We start from the raw sequence: 17,392 nt of genomic DNA on the forward strand, positions 1-17,392 counted from the left end.
TATTGTTGATGCAATCAAATAAATAGATGAAGTAAGTGCCACCATTTGAGCGTAAAAATCGATCGACCTACATGGCAGTAAAAGCTTTCATGATAGTTGTTTTATGCTACTCCTCTACATACATTCTACTCAGTTCCAAACATTGACTTACCTGCCTGGAAAGGGAACTGGCGACATCGATGGTTGCCTGGGAATCAGCTTCGATTTCTTGTAAAAAAGTTTCCCAGGCTTGGAATAGATTCGACTGGCATGCGGGTCTGGAAAATAAACGAGCAAATAGCATTACAATGGTCCGCCAGAGAAAAATGTGTGCATAACAATGAACAGAACCCACAATTCAATCCCATTTTCCCAAGGTAGTATTACAGTTCAGTAAAAACTTTGATTGAATTGGGTCTCGTGCATGCTTCCATAGTTATAATCCCCGTAGATCTCTGCGAACCGTTAAAAGTTTATGCACACAATCCCGATCCAACTGTTGCTTGCGGTGCGAAACAAGATACCAACCTTTCCTTCCTCAATTCACCGTTCCTTTTCCTGTAGCCAGAAACCAGTACCTGCAGTGCTTCGGCATGCTGTTCGTATAGTTGTGCTAAATTTTCTGTAAAGTCGGAAACTGAAAGGAAAGGAAAAAGAAAAGGGATTCTGTAAGGGTTTATCAATTTTATAAGCAAAAGAATTTTTAGATTGGGTATAAAGGATGTGTCCTGTTTGGACGTGCATTCATAATTTGATTTTATCATATTGAGTTTCACCGTATCTGAGTTTCAAAGTTTGCCCATTTTTACTTTCTTGTGTAGGCGAACTGTACCGAAAAGTATCAGTTTATTTCATCAGAAACACCTTCATGGAACTAAGTATACTTGATGGGATTCCTCCAAAGGTTTGCGTGGTTTGTATAATGCAAAACTGCTAGGAAAGTTGCGAGGCAAAATAGAGGAGCCATAAAATCTTTTTTTGTAAAACTTCTGGTAGTTTCAAATGGTATCACAGAATGAATCTTAAAGAAATCTATGTAGATTGGATGCACAGATGTTTCAGTTTTGTCAGTCGGATTTTTTTTATCTTTATTAACAAGCCCTAGTTCATCTCGGGACCCACAATTTACTTCCTCTCCGAAGGAAGAACTCACATTTTTGCGAGTTTGTCGGGAGTGGGATTCGATCCCAGGCCCTCGGCGTGATAGTCAAGTGTTCTAACCATCACATCAGGTCCGCTCCGTCAGTCGGATGTTTTGGCCATATTGCGTCATACAGCCCGTTGCGATCTCAATCGTTATGGATTTTTTAATAGTAGATTCTAACATATTATGATTACAACTGTGGAAACCATAGCTCTTGATTGAAGAATGGACAAAAAAATACAGCTTCCATACATTGATTTTGGTCATTTATTTATTTAGACTTACTGACATTTTTTGAGAAATAATTGCCTCAAAACTACAAAAAAAAAACAGTGCCCGTACCAAAAATTGTGGTTAGTTTTCTTAATTAAAATTATAGTAGAATTTGCTAAAGCGAAAAGAAAATGTGAATCGAATGCGTGGTTAGAATATGTACCTCGAGTGCATTGCCCATATGTGGGATGGAAATTCTAATTAGATAACATGTATTAGTTTTTTTATTAGATACGCAAAGAAGTACAAGAACCATGTAACATATAAGGTACCCCGGGGCAAGTGGGACCTAAAAAAATGCTAGTTTGGTTTTGTCAAGCAAAAAAATTCTGAACATAAGTAATTTTATAATTCCAATGGTTCTGAAAGACATTGTTGGTATATTTCTTCTTATTCACGGGCATTAAAACTGTTTCAAAATTTTTAAATTCTGTATATTATGCATATGATGAAAAGTGGAGCAGATTTTCATTTACACCGTATCACGGGGCAAGTGGGACCTATTCGGAATTTTTGTACAAATGGCTTAATAAAGATGCTGCATATATGTAAAAAAATGATGAAACTCTAGCGGCTCGTGCAAATCAAATTGATTTTATTTATACAACAAGCGCCCTAAGGTTAAATGCCGAAAAAACTCCAAACTTGCTTATCATATTACGTAGTTGATGAAACTCGCCAAAAGATTTTTCAAGATTTACAGATGTGATGTTTACCCTAACATAATTTTACGATCATTAAATAAAGATTTTTAAATCGTGAACATTGAATAAGTCGTTTTCCAATTTTTTCATACTCTATGACCGGTTTCTTAATATTCAGAAAAACTCAATATGCAGCAAAAAATGAAAAAAATAATAGAATTTGAAAAAATATGAAAAACAGATGATTTCGGTTCTACTCAAGACTTTACCATTATAAACAATAGCTTCATCATCAGAATAGAAGTAATTAAGTGTAATTCAACGATTGTTTACTTAAGACGCCTTTCACTTTTGTGTAAATTTCGACTTAGGCTGAAGAAAGCAAGATCAAACTATGAAGTTGTGTTTGATTACTCTCATAGGTCTCACTTGCTCCAGATGCTGAAATGCACTGGGGCATTTGAGAGCAGTTAACTAAAGGTAATAAATGAAAATAAATTACAGCTTTTTCGCTTAAAATAATTTGCAAGCACTCCAAAGATTATCCTGAAACCGAAAAAGTTTTACTTTATTTGTTATTTTATTTTTAAACGACGAATGTAGTAGAGTACGTTAATCTCACTTAGTGAATTGAAAATTACATATGAACAACAATAACATATACGGCCTCTTTATGGTGAGAACAATAGCAATTTTTGAATTCAAAGTATCCGTTGGTGTGATACCTTTGTTTTCTATGAAGAATGTTTGCCTTAAAACTAAAAAAAAAAAAATATAGCTGTAGGTCTCACTTGCCCCGAATTCTCACTTGCCCCGGGGTACCTTACCATGATTTTTTGATTTTATCCCCTCAGGAGCGACAAACTATACAGGCAGGCATGAGATTGGAAAGATGCTCAAGGAGGGAATTCGAGCATTCTAAATGTACTTGCTTTGAGTGCTCAGGGTAATTTTTCACTAAAGAATGATGTGAAGAAGTGAATAATGCATAACGAGCTTGCTAATTTATTCAATGAATCCGAAAGAGATACGCAAATCATAAAGCTAAAAACACTTCCAACATATTGTTCACTTTGGTACAAAATAATGCAAGAAAATATCAAGCGCATTGAGCATGTTGGATGAATAATGATGTGCTGGTCGATGATGCTTTGGTTAGGTTTGTAATAACCCAATCAAAGCTTCATGGAGCTCTCAAAATGTCCATTGATGGCATTATCTATGCCTGGTTTTTACAGCTCACAAAACTCTAACCAGCTCCAAAAATGCTATTTGGGTCAAAGCACACATGTTGAATTATAGAATTATCAATACTGAATTCGATATCCTGCCCATGATTATTCCATGTGTGGCTGTAGCGGCCGACAGCATAATCTCTGGTACAAAAGCAGACCCATGCAAAGGAAAAGAAATAACAAAGCTATTTAGGGTGCCACATTATTCATGCAACGGCACGTAAAAGAAGATTGCTACGTTCTTTTGTGCGCGTTGAGTTACAGTTCAATGGCATCAGATCAAGCCCGAAACGTCCAAGTTTATTGATTAAGCATTTCGGCACCAAACGCCATTGACAAGCAGTAATCAATCTCAGCCCAGTTGAGCCGAACCGATTGGCCTATATATCTCTTCGATTTGATAGATAGCTTTATTATAATTATCCCCTTTTCCTCGCCATAAGAATGATGGAAAACTGGGTCTCCGGGGAACCATTCGCACTCAACTGCCATTGAAGTATTTACATCGTTAAAGTTTAATGAGGCGTAAACGGTTGGAATAGGGCCTTTCTTGGCACACACTGTAATTGTGCGATCTGATTTAACAAGCTTCGATTGATCTAAGCATTCTCGGACATAATATTTTGCACTTATTACTAAAGGGAAATATACCAGTTAGGAAATGAAGCGCACTCACAAAACCGAAACCAGCAAATGTACAAGTCATCAAATAACAAAATAAGGCGCGAAATCTGTTTTGTATGATGTGAAGGGGGTGCCGTATAATGGTGTAAATTTAATCATTTTAAGTAACAGAACTCCTGTTTCATTTATTTTCTTGCAGTAAAGTTGTCTTCAATGTCTTGTACAAGAATCAAGTACAAGACACTGAAGACGACCTTACAGTGGTTGTAGGACAAAAGGTCGAAGGTCAAAAGGTCGAAGGGTCAAAAGGACGAAAGGTCGAATTGAAAAATGAACGAAGAGGAACAATGACGATGATACAAAAATAACCATAAATCTTTTCTTTCCTCTTCCTTCTTACTTTACATTCTCACTGCTGCTAGGCCTGCATCGTTTCAACTTAGTGTTCTTTTTGCACTTTCGCAGTTATAAATTGAAGGGCTTCCTTTTCCTGTCATTGTATGAATTTTTATATTATACTAGCTGTACCCGACAAACTTTGTCTTGCCACAGCGTTTTTTTTTTTTTTTTTGACGTTTCAAGTTTCCAGCCAAGTCCAAGTTCCCCGGTCAAAATGTATGGAAAATTGGTTTTCAAAAACTCTCAATTTTTCCATGTTTTATGCCTCATAAACCTTCTTTGGGTGAAAATTAACTGAACAAAACTAAGACGACCAAAATCGGACCTTCCGTTCGCAAGTTATGCGCGGTTCCACGTATACCACTGCATTTTTATATGTATAGATGACAAACATACACTATTCCTAAGAAGTCGACAATATTTCCTGACCGGAACGGGAATCCAACCTTTAATTACTGTGGGTTTTTATAATAGTTGGCGTTTTCCTAGTACTAAATTGTTGTAGAGTGCATGATTCATTTGAACAATTATTGTCGTTACTGCTATTAATTTCTTTTATAGAATTTAGCCTTTTTTCAAAGATAAGCTGTTCTTTCTAGTAATGCTTTTTGGCAGTTGTTGACATTATTACTATATTTTTTTTAATGGAATTTTGCCTTCTTTTAAACATAGGATGTTCTTTCTAGTAGTGCTTCTTGACATTTTTTTGTCTACTTACTAATAATATATTCGTTTCAAGTGGAGCGGACCTGGTGTGATGGTTAGAACACTTGACTATCACGCCGAGGACCTGGGATCGAATCCCACTCCCGACATACTCACAAATTGTGGGTTCTTCCTTCGGAAGGGAAGTAAAGCGTGGGTCCCGAGATGAACTAGCCTAGGGTTAAAAATCTCGTTAATACAGATTAAAAAAAATATTCGTTTCTAAAATTTTGCCTTTTTTGAAAAAATGGCCGTTCTTTCTAGTTGTACTATCACAGCGATTATTTTAAATTTGATTTTAAATATGTCCAAAGAGATCTCCTACAAAGATCTACTTAAATATCAAAAGATGTGAAGATCAACATTACGTTTTACTTTTTTAATAACTTCTAGTTCAATGTACTTATTAGACATTGCATTTTTGATACTTTATACGATTTTTTTCTATTCGTTTTGACCATTTCTTTTTATTCCATAAAAAAACTCATATTATGAGTGACACAATGCGAAAAATATTTATGGCGTAAATCATCGCGCTGCAGGTACTTGAATAAATTTGAAATCTGCTTTTCGTACCTAACAAATCCTGGCCTTTCAGTTTTATTACTAACTACTGCCTTCGAGCCTTTGACCTTCCAACCTTCTTCCTCTCGACCTTTTATCCTAGTTATTTTTTTGTCATTTCGACCTTTCGACCTTTTGACTGCTTGTCATTTCGACCTTTCGACCTTTTGACCGCTTGTCATTTCGACCTTTTGTCCTAGTTATTTTTTTATTTCGACCTTTCGACCTTTTGACCCTTCGACCTTTTGTCCTTTCGATCTTTCGACTTTCGACCTTATGACCTTCGACCTTTTGACCTTCAACCTTTTGTCATAGATGCCTTACAGTTGAGGTCGAAATACTTTGCTTCCTCCATCACAACTGACTGTGACTGTGATGGCGTATAGGCCATCTTTAAAATTTGTTTTAAAACCGAATTGAACACCCACAGTGATGATATTTTAATATGTGGCATACAATAATTATTGTATTACATGTTGGTCATTACAAATGTTGAGATTTGGCTATCGTCAAAATATCAGTTCAGTTGCAATGATAGCGATCTGGAGTGCGGGTCAGTATCAAGTCGTTGCTGTCATTATCTTTCTGATATTGATCGGCCTGCAGTAATAGTGACGGTAGCGCAACATCAGTAGTCAACTGACATGACTGATATTATGCAGCTCTGCCCTTGCATCAGTGGCCCTCAATTACAATATCTCAACATGTTTAGATTTAAAAAAAAAATCAGTTACCCAAAAAAGCTTCAAGGAAAAATATAGAAGGGCGAAAATGTTCAAAAACAACAATTAGAAAAAGCAAAACCGCAATTCACTAAATCGCAAACAATTTCAATTGACATAAAATGATATTTCGATCATAATTAAAAATTTTAGTAGGTTTAAATAAAATTATTATTTTGAATTTTATTTTCATTTAGTTCAGCCACCTCCAAAAAAATACTTTAACAGGTGTTCTTGAATAAAACTCTTTAAATTAGTTATTATAATTAGGATTCTACTTCAATAGAAGTTCGAGTATACCATTCTATGTCTGTATTTCCACTAACTCTTAATCATACACTGAACCAGTTAGATGTATTGTGGTGGTCATTACTTTAAATCTTCTAGCTAAAAGACACCTCACTGCACGGTATCAAGGATTCATTCATATTAGCGCGACGACGCATGCAAAATTCGTGATCCTTTGTTTATTTGGCACATTCGCTCGGGAAGTTTATTTTGTCCCGAGGGAAATTTGTCGACAGAAACGTGCCGCTTTGCGAAAAACATAGTATGTGTACGAAGCTCCACCACGCTTGTTAGCACATATGTGAAGTGTATCCTGCAAAGTGGCAACATTATTATGGATAAAACAATGCTCACGTGTTATTATTTGTAGTTGGAGGGAAATTTACCAGATAAACAATAAACGGAAATTGCTGGGATGAATGTGGGCCGTTGTCCTTGAAATGTATTATTTTCAAGGAACGTAGATGAATATATTTTTTTAATTGGACTCAGACAGGTGACGATGCGGTAGGCGTACGGTATTCAGCATGACCATGTTGAGAGTGACGAATCCGGGTCAGTTCAGGCACTTTTCGTTGCAAGAATAGAAACAGGCTTTGTCCCAGTTGGGATGTACGTCACAGAAGAAGATATTTTTATCAAAATTCATGTATATATTAAATTGTTAAAAAAAAACAAACGATATGTTAAGTTACATCTTGAAATAATCAATGCATCTCTACACGAAGAAACGAAAGTACCCAAAAGTGAGTTCATTCCACCCAACTTCGAGGTTGCGTGCAGGAAGCCAATTTTGAGTTGATGGAATCGATGTTAAGGTAGGTAGTTTGCATTTAGGCGTATACAGTCGAAATACCTAGAGTCAAAGTTCTTTTTACTTAAAAGTTTAAATTATTCAACTTTCGGTACTCAATCTTGGCTTCCCGTATCGAACTCTCAAAGCTGGGTAGTTTTGCTGTTCACTCTCTGACAACAATAAAGAAAGCGAATGAAATAGGATTCAAAAAATAATTCAAAAGTGAGTTTAAAAATACTCAAATTCTGGTTCTCTTGTTTTTCAGTGTGCAAAGTGAATGACCTTAAATTCTAATTCGAGAAGTTTACATGATACCAATAGAAATAATCCACATGACATTCCATTGAACCAACGAAACAAATTTTTACACAGCGATCAATTCTGCCCCATCACCAGAATTGCTGTAAACTTTCCCAGTACCCTAAATCACATCGACCTGATAAATGTCGCGAAATGTTGCCGCATACGGAATAACAGTTGATTTATGGTTATAAACTGGCTCTCGAGTTCCCATTTTCCACCTTCCTGTGCCTGCGGCGATGGCGGCTGTGGTGTGGTAGGTAAGCCTTAATGCGAAAAAATGTGTACGCAAGAAAAGCATGCAGCAACAAAAAGCACTTTCATCTCTTGACTTGCTCGGCTCGGCTTGGCGCGGTCGATGAAACGCAGAGAAGTAAATGCGAATGAGCACAAACGAGACCGGAGGGAGCAAAATACGTTTTTCCACTTGTTGAGTGTTTACTCCCTGATAGAGCAGCACGCCCAATCCGAATACAAAACGAGGTCCACCGTTGCCATGTCATGCCGGGTGTGGGTAGCAACTTCCGCCTCCTATCCAGAGCACAGAGTTGGTCACACGGATGCGGGTTTCGTGCTGCAGAAATCAGAACTAGTCGTTGTATTCCGATGAGCTTAACAAACTTTTCAAGCAGAAGTTCATTACTTGCGCTATGAAGTATGGTTGCGCACTTGGAAACGTGGCACGCAAAATCGCAATTGGGGATTTGGTCTACGAGTTTTTGTGTTTCACCTGGTCACGAATTTACTTCGTAAAGGTAAATGTTGGTTTAGCTCTTGTGCATTTATCTGCATGGAGGTTTATATACTGTACATTGCATTTGATGCACTAGACCACAGAGATCCAGATCCAAATGAGCATTCCAAAGTCAAATAGATTCGAGCAGGTCCTTTTTTTCGTGTTATTTCTGAATCTAAGTCTGTCTTATCTAAATGATCCTAAAAAAATATTCATTGAGGGGCTTGCTTCACATGCCATTTGGCATTAGCAAGTATAACAAGGAACAATTTGATCATTGGCGTAGCTAGGATTTTTTCCGGAGGGGGCCCACAGGGGAGGGGGGGATGGTGTGGAGTTGGCCTGACTTGAGATGACTTTAAGGCGACATGGGCGCCCGATATATGTATACGAAAATCGGCATTGCAGTTTTGAGAAATCAAAATTACTGGTTGAGATTTTTAGAAATCTTATAGTTCTGGAGAGCTGAAGTTGAGCGATTTGTATGAAGATTCCACTTTTTTGCGCTCCGTCCCGAAAGGGATATGAGTTTGAACAATTCCATCATGATTTTTCCATAGCAGTGATTCCATCATGAATTCCTTCAGAGATTCCTTCAAGAGGCCATCTAGGGATTCAACCACATATTCGTTCGAAGATTTGTCCTGGGATATCTTTTGTGGTTCCTCCAGTGTTTATTCAAATGCTGTTTCGAGGTTCCCTTCAGGAATTTCTCCAGAGATCCTTTACGGTATGGCTGCAGGTATTCCTTCAGAGATTTCTTCAGGAATTTCTCCTTATATTCCTTCTAGACTTCCGCTAGATAGGTCCATCTGGGATTATTCGAAGTGTTTCTACTGGAATGTTTTCCAAAAACTCTTTTAGAGATTTTTCAAAATTTAATCCAGGAATTTCTTAAAATTCCTGCAGACATGGATTTTTTCAGATTTTTTTTTTGCCCAGGTATTCATACAGAAATTCTTCCTTGAATTTGCTAAGATTCCCTATGGAATTCCTCTTGGGATTGCTTCCGGGATTCATCGTGGAGTTTCTTCACAAATTCCTCAAAAAATTCTTCCAGGAAATTCCTTCTGTGATTGTTTCAGAAAAAACTTCCAGGATTATTTCAAAAATGCCTCCAAGAACTTTTCTTGGGATTCCTTCAGGAATTTTTCTCGGAATTCTTTCAGAAATTTCTGAAAGAATTAATCCAAAACTTCTTCCAGGAACTGCAAACGCTACGAAATCTCTTCTGAGATTCCCTTAAGAATTTATCTTGGTATTGCTTCCGAGATTCTTCCTGTTTTTTTTTTTCAGAAACTCTTCCAGGGATTTTTCCAGGAACTGCTAAAGGGATTCCTCCAAGAGTTCCACAACGTACTCTTTCTAGGATTCCTTCAGAATTTCCTCAAGAATTTCAACGGTTTCTTCACAGTTTCCATTTTTTCAGTACTTCCTCGTGGAATTTCTTCAGAAACTCCGCCTAGTATTGCATCAGAAATTGATCCTGGGATTTCTTCAGGAATTCTTCCTGAGATTCCTTCAATAACTCTTCCAGGATTCTTCCAAAAACTCCTCCGGAAATTCTTCCAGGACTCCTCTAGGAATCTCTCCTGAGATTCCTACAAGTATTCCTCTAGAGATACCTAAAGGAAATTCTCTAGAGATTCCTCCAGGGATTCCTCCAGGAATTCCTCTAGGAATTCATTCAGAGATTCCTCCTGAAAGTGGTTCATTGGTTCTTGAAGGAAATTCTCTATGAATTCCTCCAGGGATAATGGAGGGATTCCTCCAGGGATTCTTCATGCAATTTATACAGGGATTCCTCCGGGAATTCCTCTAGAGATGTTTCAAGGAAATTTTCTAGAGATTCCTCCAGTAGGAATTTCCGGTATGACTCCAGGAATTTCTCCAAATATTTCTCCAAGAGTTCATTCAGGGATTTCTATATGGATTCCTCTGGGATTTGATTCAGGGACTCCTATCTCCTACCTCCTATGCCACCGGGAATTACCCCAGGAATTCTTTCAGATATTCCTCCAGGAATTCCTTCAGAAATAACTACAAAAAATTCTCCAGAAATTTCGGCAGGAGATCCTTTAGGGATTCCTTCAGAAATTCCTCCTTCCTGGAATTCATCCAGGAATTATTCCTAGAATTCATTCGGAGATTCCTACATAAAATTCTTTCGAAATTCCTCTAGGAATTCTTTCCAGGTTTCCTTCAGGAATCCTCCAGGAAATCATCCGAATTCCCCCAGGAATTTATTCCGGAAATTATCCAGAAATTATTCCAGGTATTTCTCCATGATTTCATCCAGAAATTTCTCCAGGAACTACTCCAGGAATTCTACCAAGAATTCTACCAGGATTGCCCCAGGTATTTTTTCAGGAAATCCTCCAGAAATTTATGCAGGAACTGATCCAGCAATTTCTTCGTAAATTCCCTAAGAAATTCCTCCAGGAAATCCCCCATGGAATCCATCATATATTAATTCAAGAATTCATTCAGGGATTCCTTTTGGAATTTTTCCAGGGATTTTTCCGGGAATTCTTCCAAGATTTCCTCCAGGAGTTTATCCAGATTTTTTTCTGCAAAAGATTCCTTCTGAAATTTCTTTAGGAATTAGAGATGAGTCTCGGGCTGAAAATCTCTTTATTGAAGACATCTATCTATCTACCCTTTAGGAATTTCTACAGAAATTTCTCCAGGGATTCCTCTAAGGAATCTTCCAGAGATTCCTCCAGGAATTCTTCCGATGATTCCTGCAGAAGTATCTCCAAGAATTTCTTCTAGATTTTTTTACAGAAATTCCTCTGCGAAATCCTCTAGGGAATTTATTTAGGAATTTTCTTTGAAATTTATCCAGAGATTCCCCCTGGAATTCCTCCAGAAATTCCTTCTGGAATTCCTCCAGAAATTCCTCCTGGAATTCCTCTGAAAATTCCTCTAGGAATTTCTCTAAGAATTTATTCAGATTTTTTTCCCAGGGATTTCCCCCAGAATTTCTCCAGAGATTCCTCCTGGAATTCATTCAGGGATTCCTCCAAGAGCTTTTCCAGGGATAGTTCCACGGATTTTTTCCAAGAATTTCTCTAGGGGTTTCTCCAGGATTTCCTCCTGGGAATACACCAGGAATTTTCCCAGAAGTTCCTCCAGACATTCCTCCTGAGATTCCTTCAGAAATTGCTTCAGGGATTTTTCCAATAATCCCCCCAGGAGTTCTTCCAAGAATCTTTTCAGAAATTTCTTCACGGATTCCTCCAAGAATACCTGAAGAGGCTTTTTCAAAAATTTCTCCAGGGATTCCTTCCAGATTTCCTCTAGGGAATTCTCCAGGAGTTCATCGAAGGATTCCTTCAGGATTTTTTCGAGGGTTTGCTACGGGAATTCATCCAGGAATTCCTCCACAGATGTTTCGAGGAATTCATCTAGGGATTGATCCAGGAATTCTACCAGAGGTCCCTCCCAGGGTTCCTACAGAGATTCAATCATGAAATCATTTAGGAATTTATCCAGGGATTGCTGTAGGCATTCGTCCAGAAATTTCTCCAAGGTTATTCCTTCTCCAAACTATTCCTTCAGAAATACAGTGTCGGACATTAAAAATGCACCAAAGCCGTTTTCCCATACAAACTGGTCAACTTTGGATTGCCATATCTCAGTTATGTCTCAACCGATTACTTTCATTTTTCTGTGACGAACTACAAAATATTTCAATTTTCAAAAACTATTGAAAAAGTTCAGTGATAACTATTGATACAAAAGTTACAGATTTTGACAATAAAAATGCACCAGGACAAAAAACTATGTAGCCTAAAATGCTGAAATCAGATAGCTATGATGTCTTCAGCAAATTTATTGGTCATCACACAAGAAACATATTTGCCGAAGACACCGTAGTGATTTGACTTCAGCATTTTTGGCTACATAATTTTTTGTGTTGGTGCATTTTTATTGTCGAAATTCAACCTATCTGTAACTTTTGTATCAATAGTTATCACTGAACTTTTTCAATAGTTTTTGAAAATTGAAATGTTTTGTAGTTCGTCACAGAAAAATGAAAACAATCGGTTGAGACATAAGTGAGATATGGCAATCTAAAGCTGACTAGTTTGTATGGGAAATCGGCTTTGGTGCATTTTTATTGTCCGATACTGTACATCCAGGGATTCTGCCAAGAATTTGTCAAGAAGTTCCTCCAGCGATTTCTCCAAGAGTTGCTTCAAGGATTTCTCAAAGAATTTTACTAGGGATTTCTCCAGAAATTCCTCCTGGTATCAGAAATTTCTACATTCATTCCTCCTGAGATTCCTCCAGAAGTTTCTTCAGAGATTCCTGCAGGGATTTTTCCATAAATTCATTCAGGAATTTTTCCAAAAATTTCACTAGGGATTCCTCCAGAAATTCCTCAAAGGATTCCTTAGACATTTTTCCAAGAAGTCTCCCAATAATTCCTTCAAGAAATTCTTCAGAAGTTTCTCCAGGGATTCTTTCCAAATTTTCTCTAGAGAATTCTCCAGCAATTCATCCAGGGATTCCTTCAGGATTTCTTCCAGAGGTTGCTACATAAATTCATCCAGGAATTTCTTCAGGGAGTACTCCAGATATTGCTTCTGGATTTCCTCCAAGGATTCATTTATTTATTTATTGTCGTCAATCAATTTGTAGACCTTTACAATTATATGTATACTATATTACAATAGTTGCTTAAACCTATCACCTAACCCTACTTGTCTCAAAAAATGCCTTCTTAAGCATATCTCTACTCATAGTCATATCAATTCTGTCACTATGTGTATTGTAACAAGACATCATTCTATTCAATGGCCCATGTTTTGCATAGTCTGTTCTGTGGTAATTAATTAAAAATAAGTTTCTATTCCTTAATAAACGAGTGGGAGCAGAGAAATTCAAATTTTCCAATATTGTGGGGCAGCATATTCTATTTGATATAACATCATTTATAAAAGCAATCATGGCAAAATCTCTTCGATTTTTGAGGCTATCTAAATGAATCAACATGCTCCGTGCCGCATAAGATGGTAGCGGTAAGTGAGCCCAGCCTAGTTTCCTTAAAGCAAACAACAAAAACTGTTTTTGGATCGACTCTATCCGGTTAATGTGTGCAACCTGATATGGAGCCCAAACAACACTACAATATTCTAGAAGCGGTCTTAAGTATGTCACATATAGTGTTTTAATTGTATAAGGGTCATTAAAATTAAAACTAAATCGTTCGATGAACCCGAGCATGTTACTTGCTTTATATGTAATATTGTTATAGTGATCAACAAAAGTTAGTTTCGAGTCCAGAATAACGCCTAAATCTCTTACCAGATTACGCCTTTCAACAATTTTCTCACCTAGAGTTACCACTTTATGAGTTATGTTTAATTTTCTCGTGAATGTAATTGAATTGCATTTTTTAACGTTAAGTTCCAACAGATTTTTGCTACACCAGCTGAAGAAAATATCAATTTCATTTTGAAATATTTCGAGATCAGATGCTTTACGTATCTCCATGAAAAGTTTCATATCGTCTGCGTATATAGAAACTTGAAGATACTTGACAACGTATTCAACATCATTCACAAACAAAATAAACAACAATGGACCAAGATGTGAGCCTTGTGGAACACCAGATGTTACGTTTACAATTTTAGACAAGTTTCCTTTAAATCTTACTCTTTGAGTTCTATCAGTTAAGTAAGACTCGATCCATTTAAGTAACCTAGGGTTGAATCCTAATTTAGACAACTTGAAAAGTAACAAACTTATATCCACTCTATCAAATGCTTTACTAAAATCAGTATACAAAGCTTCAACATAATTTTCTCTATCCATTACATCTAGCGCGAATGTTACAAAATTTACTAAATTAGTTGCCGTTGACCGCCCTCTAACAAAACCGTGTTGTTGATTAGTTATTAATGGCATTAGTTGTGAGAATAGATTGTCGTTGATTATGGACTCAAACAGTTTTGGGATACAGGATATTATAGCAATCCCTCGATAGTTGCTTATATCAGATTTTTTACCACTTTTGAAAATCGGGGTTAGAAAGGATTCTTTCCATACCGGTGGAAGAATACCTGTTTCTAAAGATGAATTGAACAGCCAAAATAATGGCTTCACTATTTCTTTTGCTAGATTTTTTAGGAACACTGGTGGTAAGCCATCTGGTCCAGCACCTTTCGATGAGTCTAAGGATTCAAGCGCATTCAAAATTCGATTTAAAGGTAAACTAGAAACAATAATGTCACCATCATGTTGCGGTAAATATGAAAAATACTGGAAATCCCGCTCAGAATCATTATGAGATGTATAGTTATTTTGAAAGAAATCAGCAAATAAGTTACTAATCTCGGTTGATGTGTTGCCGGTTACATTATCTAACATCATTTTTGATGGAAAAAAGTTTGATTTTTGTTTTTGTTTAACATAATTATAGAAGCGCTTTGGATCTGACTTAACGTTACTTTCTATTGACGCATTATATTCTTCATGTGCGTTTCTCATTTCCAAATTAAGTTGATCACATATACCAAGATAGAGCGAAAGGTTTTCACAAGTATTGTTTCTTTTGTATGTTTTGTGAGCTTTTTGTTTTCTGTTTCTTAAATTAATAATCTGCCTATTGTACCACACAGGGAATTTAGTATTTGATTTTTTCTTGTATTTAATTGGGACTGTTTTTTCCAGAATATCATATATGTTTCGATAGAAAATATCCACGGCTCGGTCAATTTTAGTATTACGTAATAAATCTTGCCAGTTAATACCGTTTAATTCATTTTTTAAAAGAACGTAGTTCGCATTCCTAAAGTCAAAGTATGGTTCGGACAAATTGTTATCCAATGGTGTAACTTTTTCATGAATGAATATGGAGTATTCAATTGCAGTATGGAAGACTTCATTTTTCCACAAAGGAGCATGTGATTCAGATACGCAGAAATCTTCTGACATATTAGTAAATAGTAAATCCAAATAGCAATTGTTTTGATTTTTTACATTATTTACTTGGTTGAGTCCGTTTTCAGCGCTTCTGTCAAATAGAGAATGGAGTGTTTCATTATCTCCTACAACAGGTATCAAAATAGACTCATTTTCGTCATCAATAATGAATTTAGCTTCTTTTTGGTTAAAATCACCATATATGTGAACATTTGACTCTGACGTAAACTGAGAAATAATGCTAGCTGCAAGATTGAAAAACGTCTCATATGATTCTTTGTTTGCATATTCCGGAGGGAAGTACACTGCTGACAAAATATGAATTTGATCATTAATGAGTAGTTTTACCCAAACGTGATCGAATTCTTTGCACTTTACAGTCGAGATTTGTTCAGATTCATATTCACTACTTACTGCAATCAAAACACCTCCACCACTTTTTTTGTTGGATAGTAACTTGTCACGGTCATCTCTATACACATTAAAGCGAACGTCAAATACTTCTTCACTATTTACACTAGAGTCCCAACTCGTTTCGGTCCCCAAAATTACTTGATAATTACAAGACGACACTTGTTTATAAATTTCACTAATTTTGTAAGAACTCTTCATCCTATTGAAATTCTGACAGTAGATAATTAATTCTTTACTAAGAACACATTGCCCTTCTGTATCCTTTTTCGCAGAGGTATCCGCTACTTCCTGTTGTTGGGAAATCGTCAAGTCCAGGTGACCGTCGGTAGTCACCGAAATGTTGTCTTCAACTTCCTCCGAAGAGAGCGTCAATTCCGCCAATTTAGGGTTTCCCAAAGGTATTCCTTCAGATATTCCCCAGGAATTCTTTTTGGAATTCCTCTACGAATTCATCCGGGAATTCCTCCAAAGATTTCTCTAGGAATTCATCTAGGGATTGCTCCGGAATTCTACCAGAGGTTCCTCCCAGAATTCCTCTAGAGATTCCGATAGATATTCATCTAGGAATTTTTCCAGGGTTTGCGCCAGGTATTCGTCCAAGAATTTCTCTAAGGATGCTTCCAGTAAATCCTCAAAATATCCTCAGAAATTCCTCCAGAAATTCCTCCAAGAATTCCTTTAGCGATTTCTTCCGGAACTCAGGGATTTCTCCAGGAATTCCACCAGGGGTTTCTCCAAGAACTTCTAGCTTCTGCAATTCATCCAGGAACTCCACCAACGATTCGTTTAGAAATTTGTCTATAGACTATAAGGAACTTCTTTTAAGATTCCTCAAGCGTTCTCTTTAGAAATTTCTTCAGTGATTACTACCATAATTCCTCCTTTCAGAAATTCCTCTAGGGATTTCTCCAGGAATTCCTCTAGAGATTGTTTTGAGAGTTTTTTCAGAAATTGCTCCAAGAATTCCTGTAGTGAATCTTCAGAAATCCCTCTCGGGATCTTTTCAAAAAATTGTTCAAGGGTTCGATCAGAAATATCAAAAATTCGTCCATAATCTTTTCCAGGGATTAATTCAAGATTTTTTCCGGGATTATCTGATTTTTAAAATTACTTGACGGATATCTAGAGGAATTCCACCAGTGATTTGTATTAGAATTCTTTAAGAGAATTTTAGAGCGATACTGGAGCCAGGAAATTCCCCAAGAAGTCATCGAAAAATTATTTAACAATTATCTCCGAGAATTTTTTTAAGGAGTTCAACCACAGATTTATTCTGGAATCCAACCATGAATTTCTTCAAGAATACCCCTCTGCAGCTTCTGCAAAGAAGTTTCTCAGAAATCCAATCTGCGATTCTATCAGAAATATATCCTGTGATTGTTTCACTGTCACTGTTACCTACTTCAAACATATAAGTACTTGCATGCTAGAAGCGCTTTCAGACATTTCTCCAGGAAGTCCTTCAGGAATTCACCCAGAGTGACTCTTTCAAAATGCTCCCAAAGGTTTCTTCCCGGAATTTCTCTAGAAAGTGCACCACGAATTCCTCTTGAAATTCCTTCTTAAATTCCTCCGACATTTCTTTTTGAATACATTCCACCCATTCGTCCAGGATTTTTTCAGGTGAATTCCA

The 17,392-nt window shown here is 36.8% G+C and overlaps 1 protein-coding gene across 3 annotated transcripts in view; it reads right to left on the reverse strand.

Annotated features, from left to right (window-relative positions):
- LOC109418473 (uncharacterized) overlaps positions 1 to 17,392 on the reverse strand; it is a 226,445-nt gene that overhangs the window by 108,090 nt on the left and 100,963 nt on the right. For all 3 annotated transcript variants that reach the window (XM_029872999.2, XM_062851987.1, XM_062851986.1), the window contains exons 5-6: positions 508 to 616; positions 152 to 257 (exon numbers count right to left, since the gene is read on the reverse strand). In XM_029872999.2, the coding sequence (XP_029728859.2) occupies positions 152 to 257; positions 508 to 616 (215 nt within the window). The remainder of the gene's footprint in view (positions 1 to 151; positions 258 to 507; positions 617 to 17,392) is intronic.

Source organism: Aedes albopictus, chromosome 2, assembly GCF_035046485.1.
Source record: "Aedes albopictus strain Foshan chromosome 2, AalbF5, whole genome shotgun sequence".
Taxonomy (NCBI): Eukaryota; Metazoa; Arthropoda; class Insecta; order Diptera; family Culicidae; genus Aedes; species Aedes albopictus.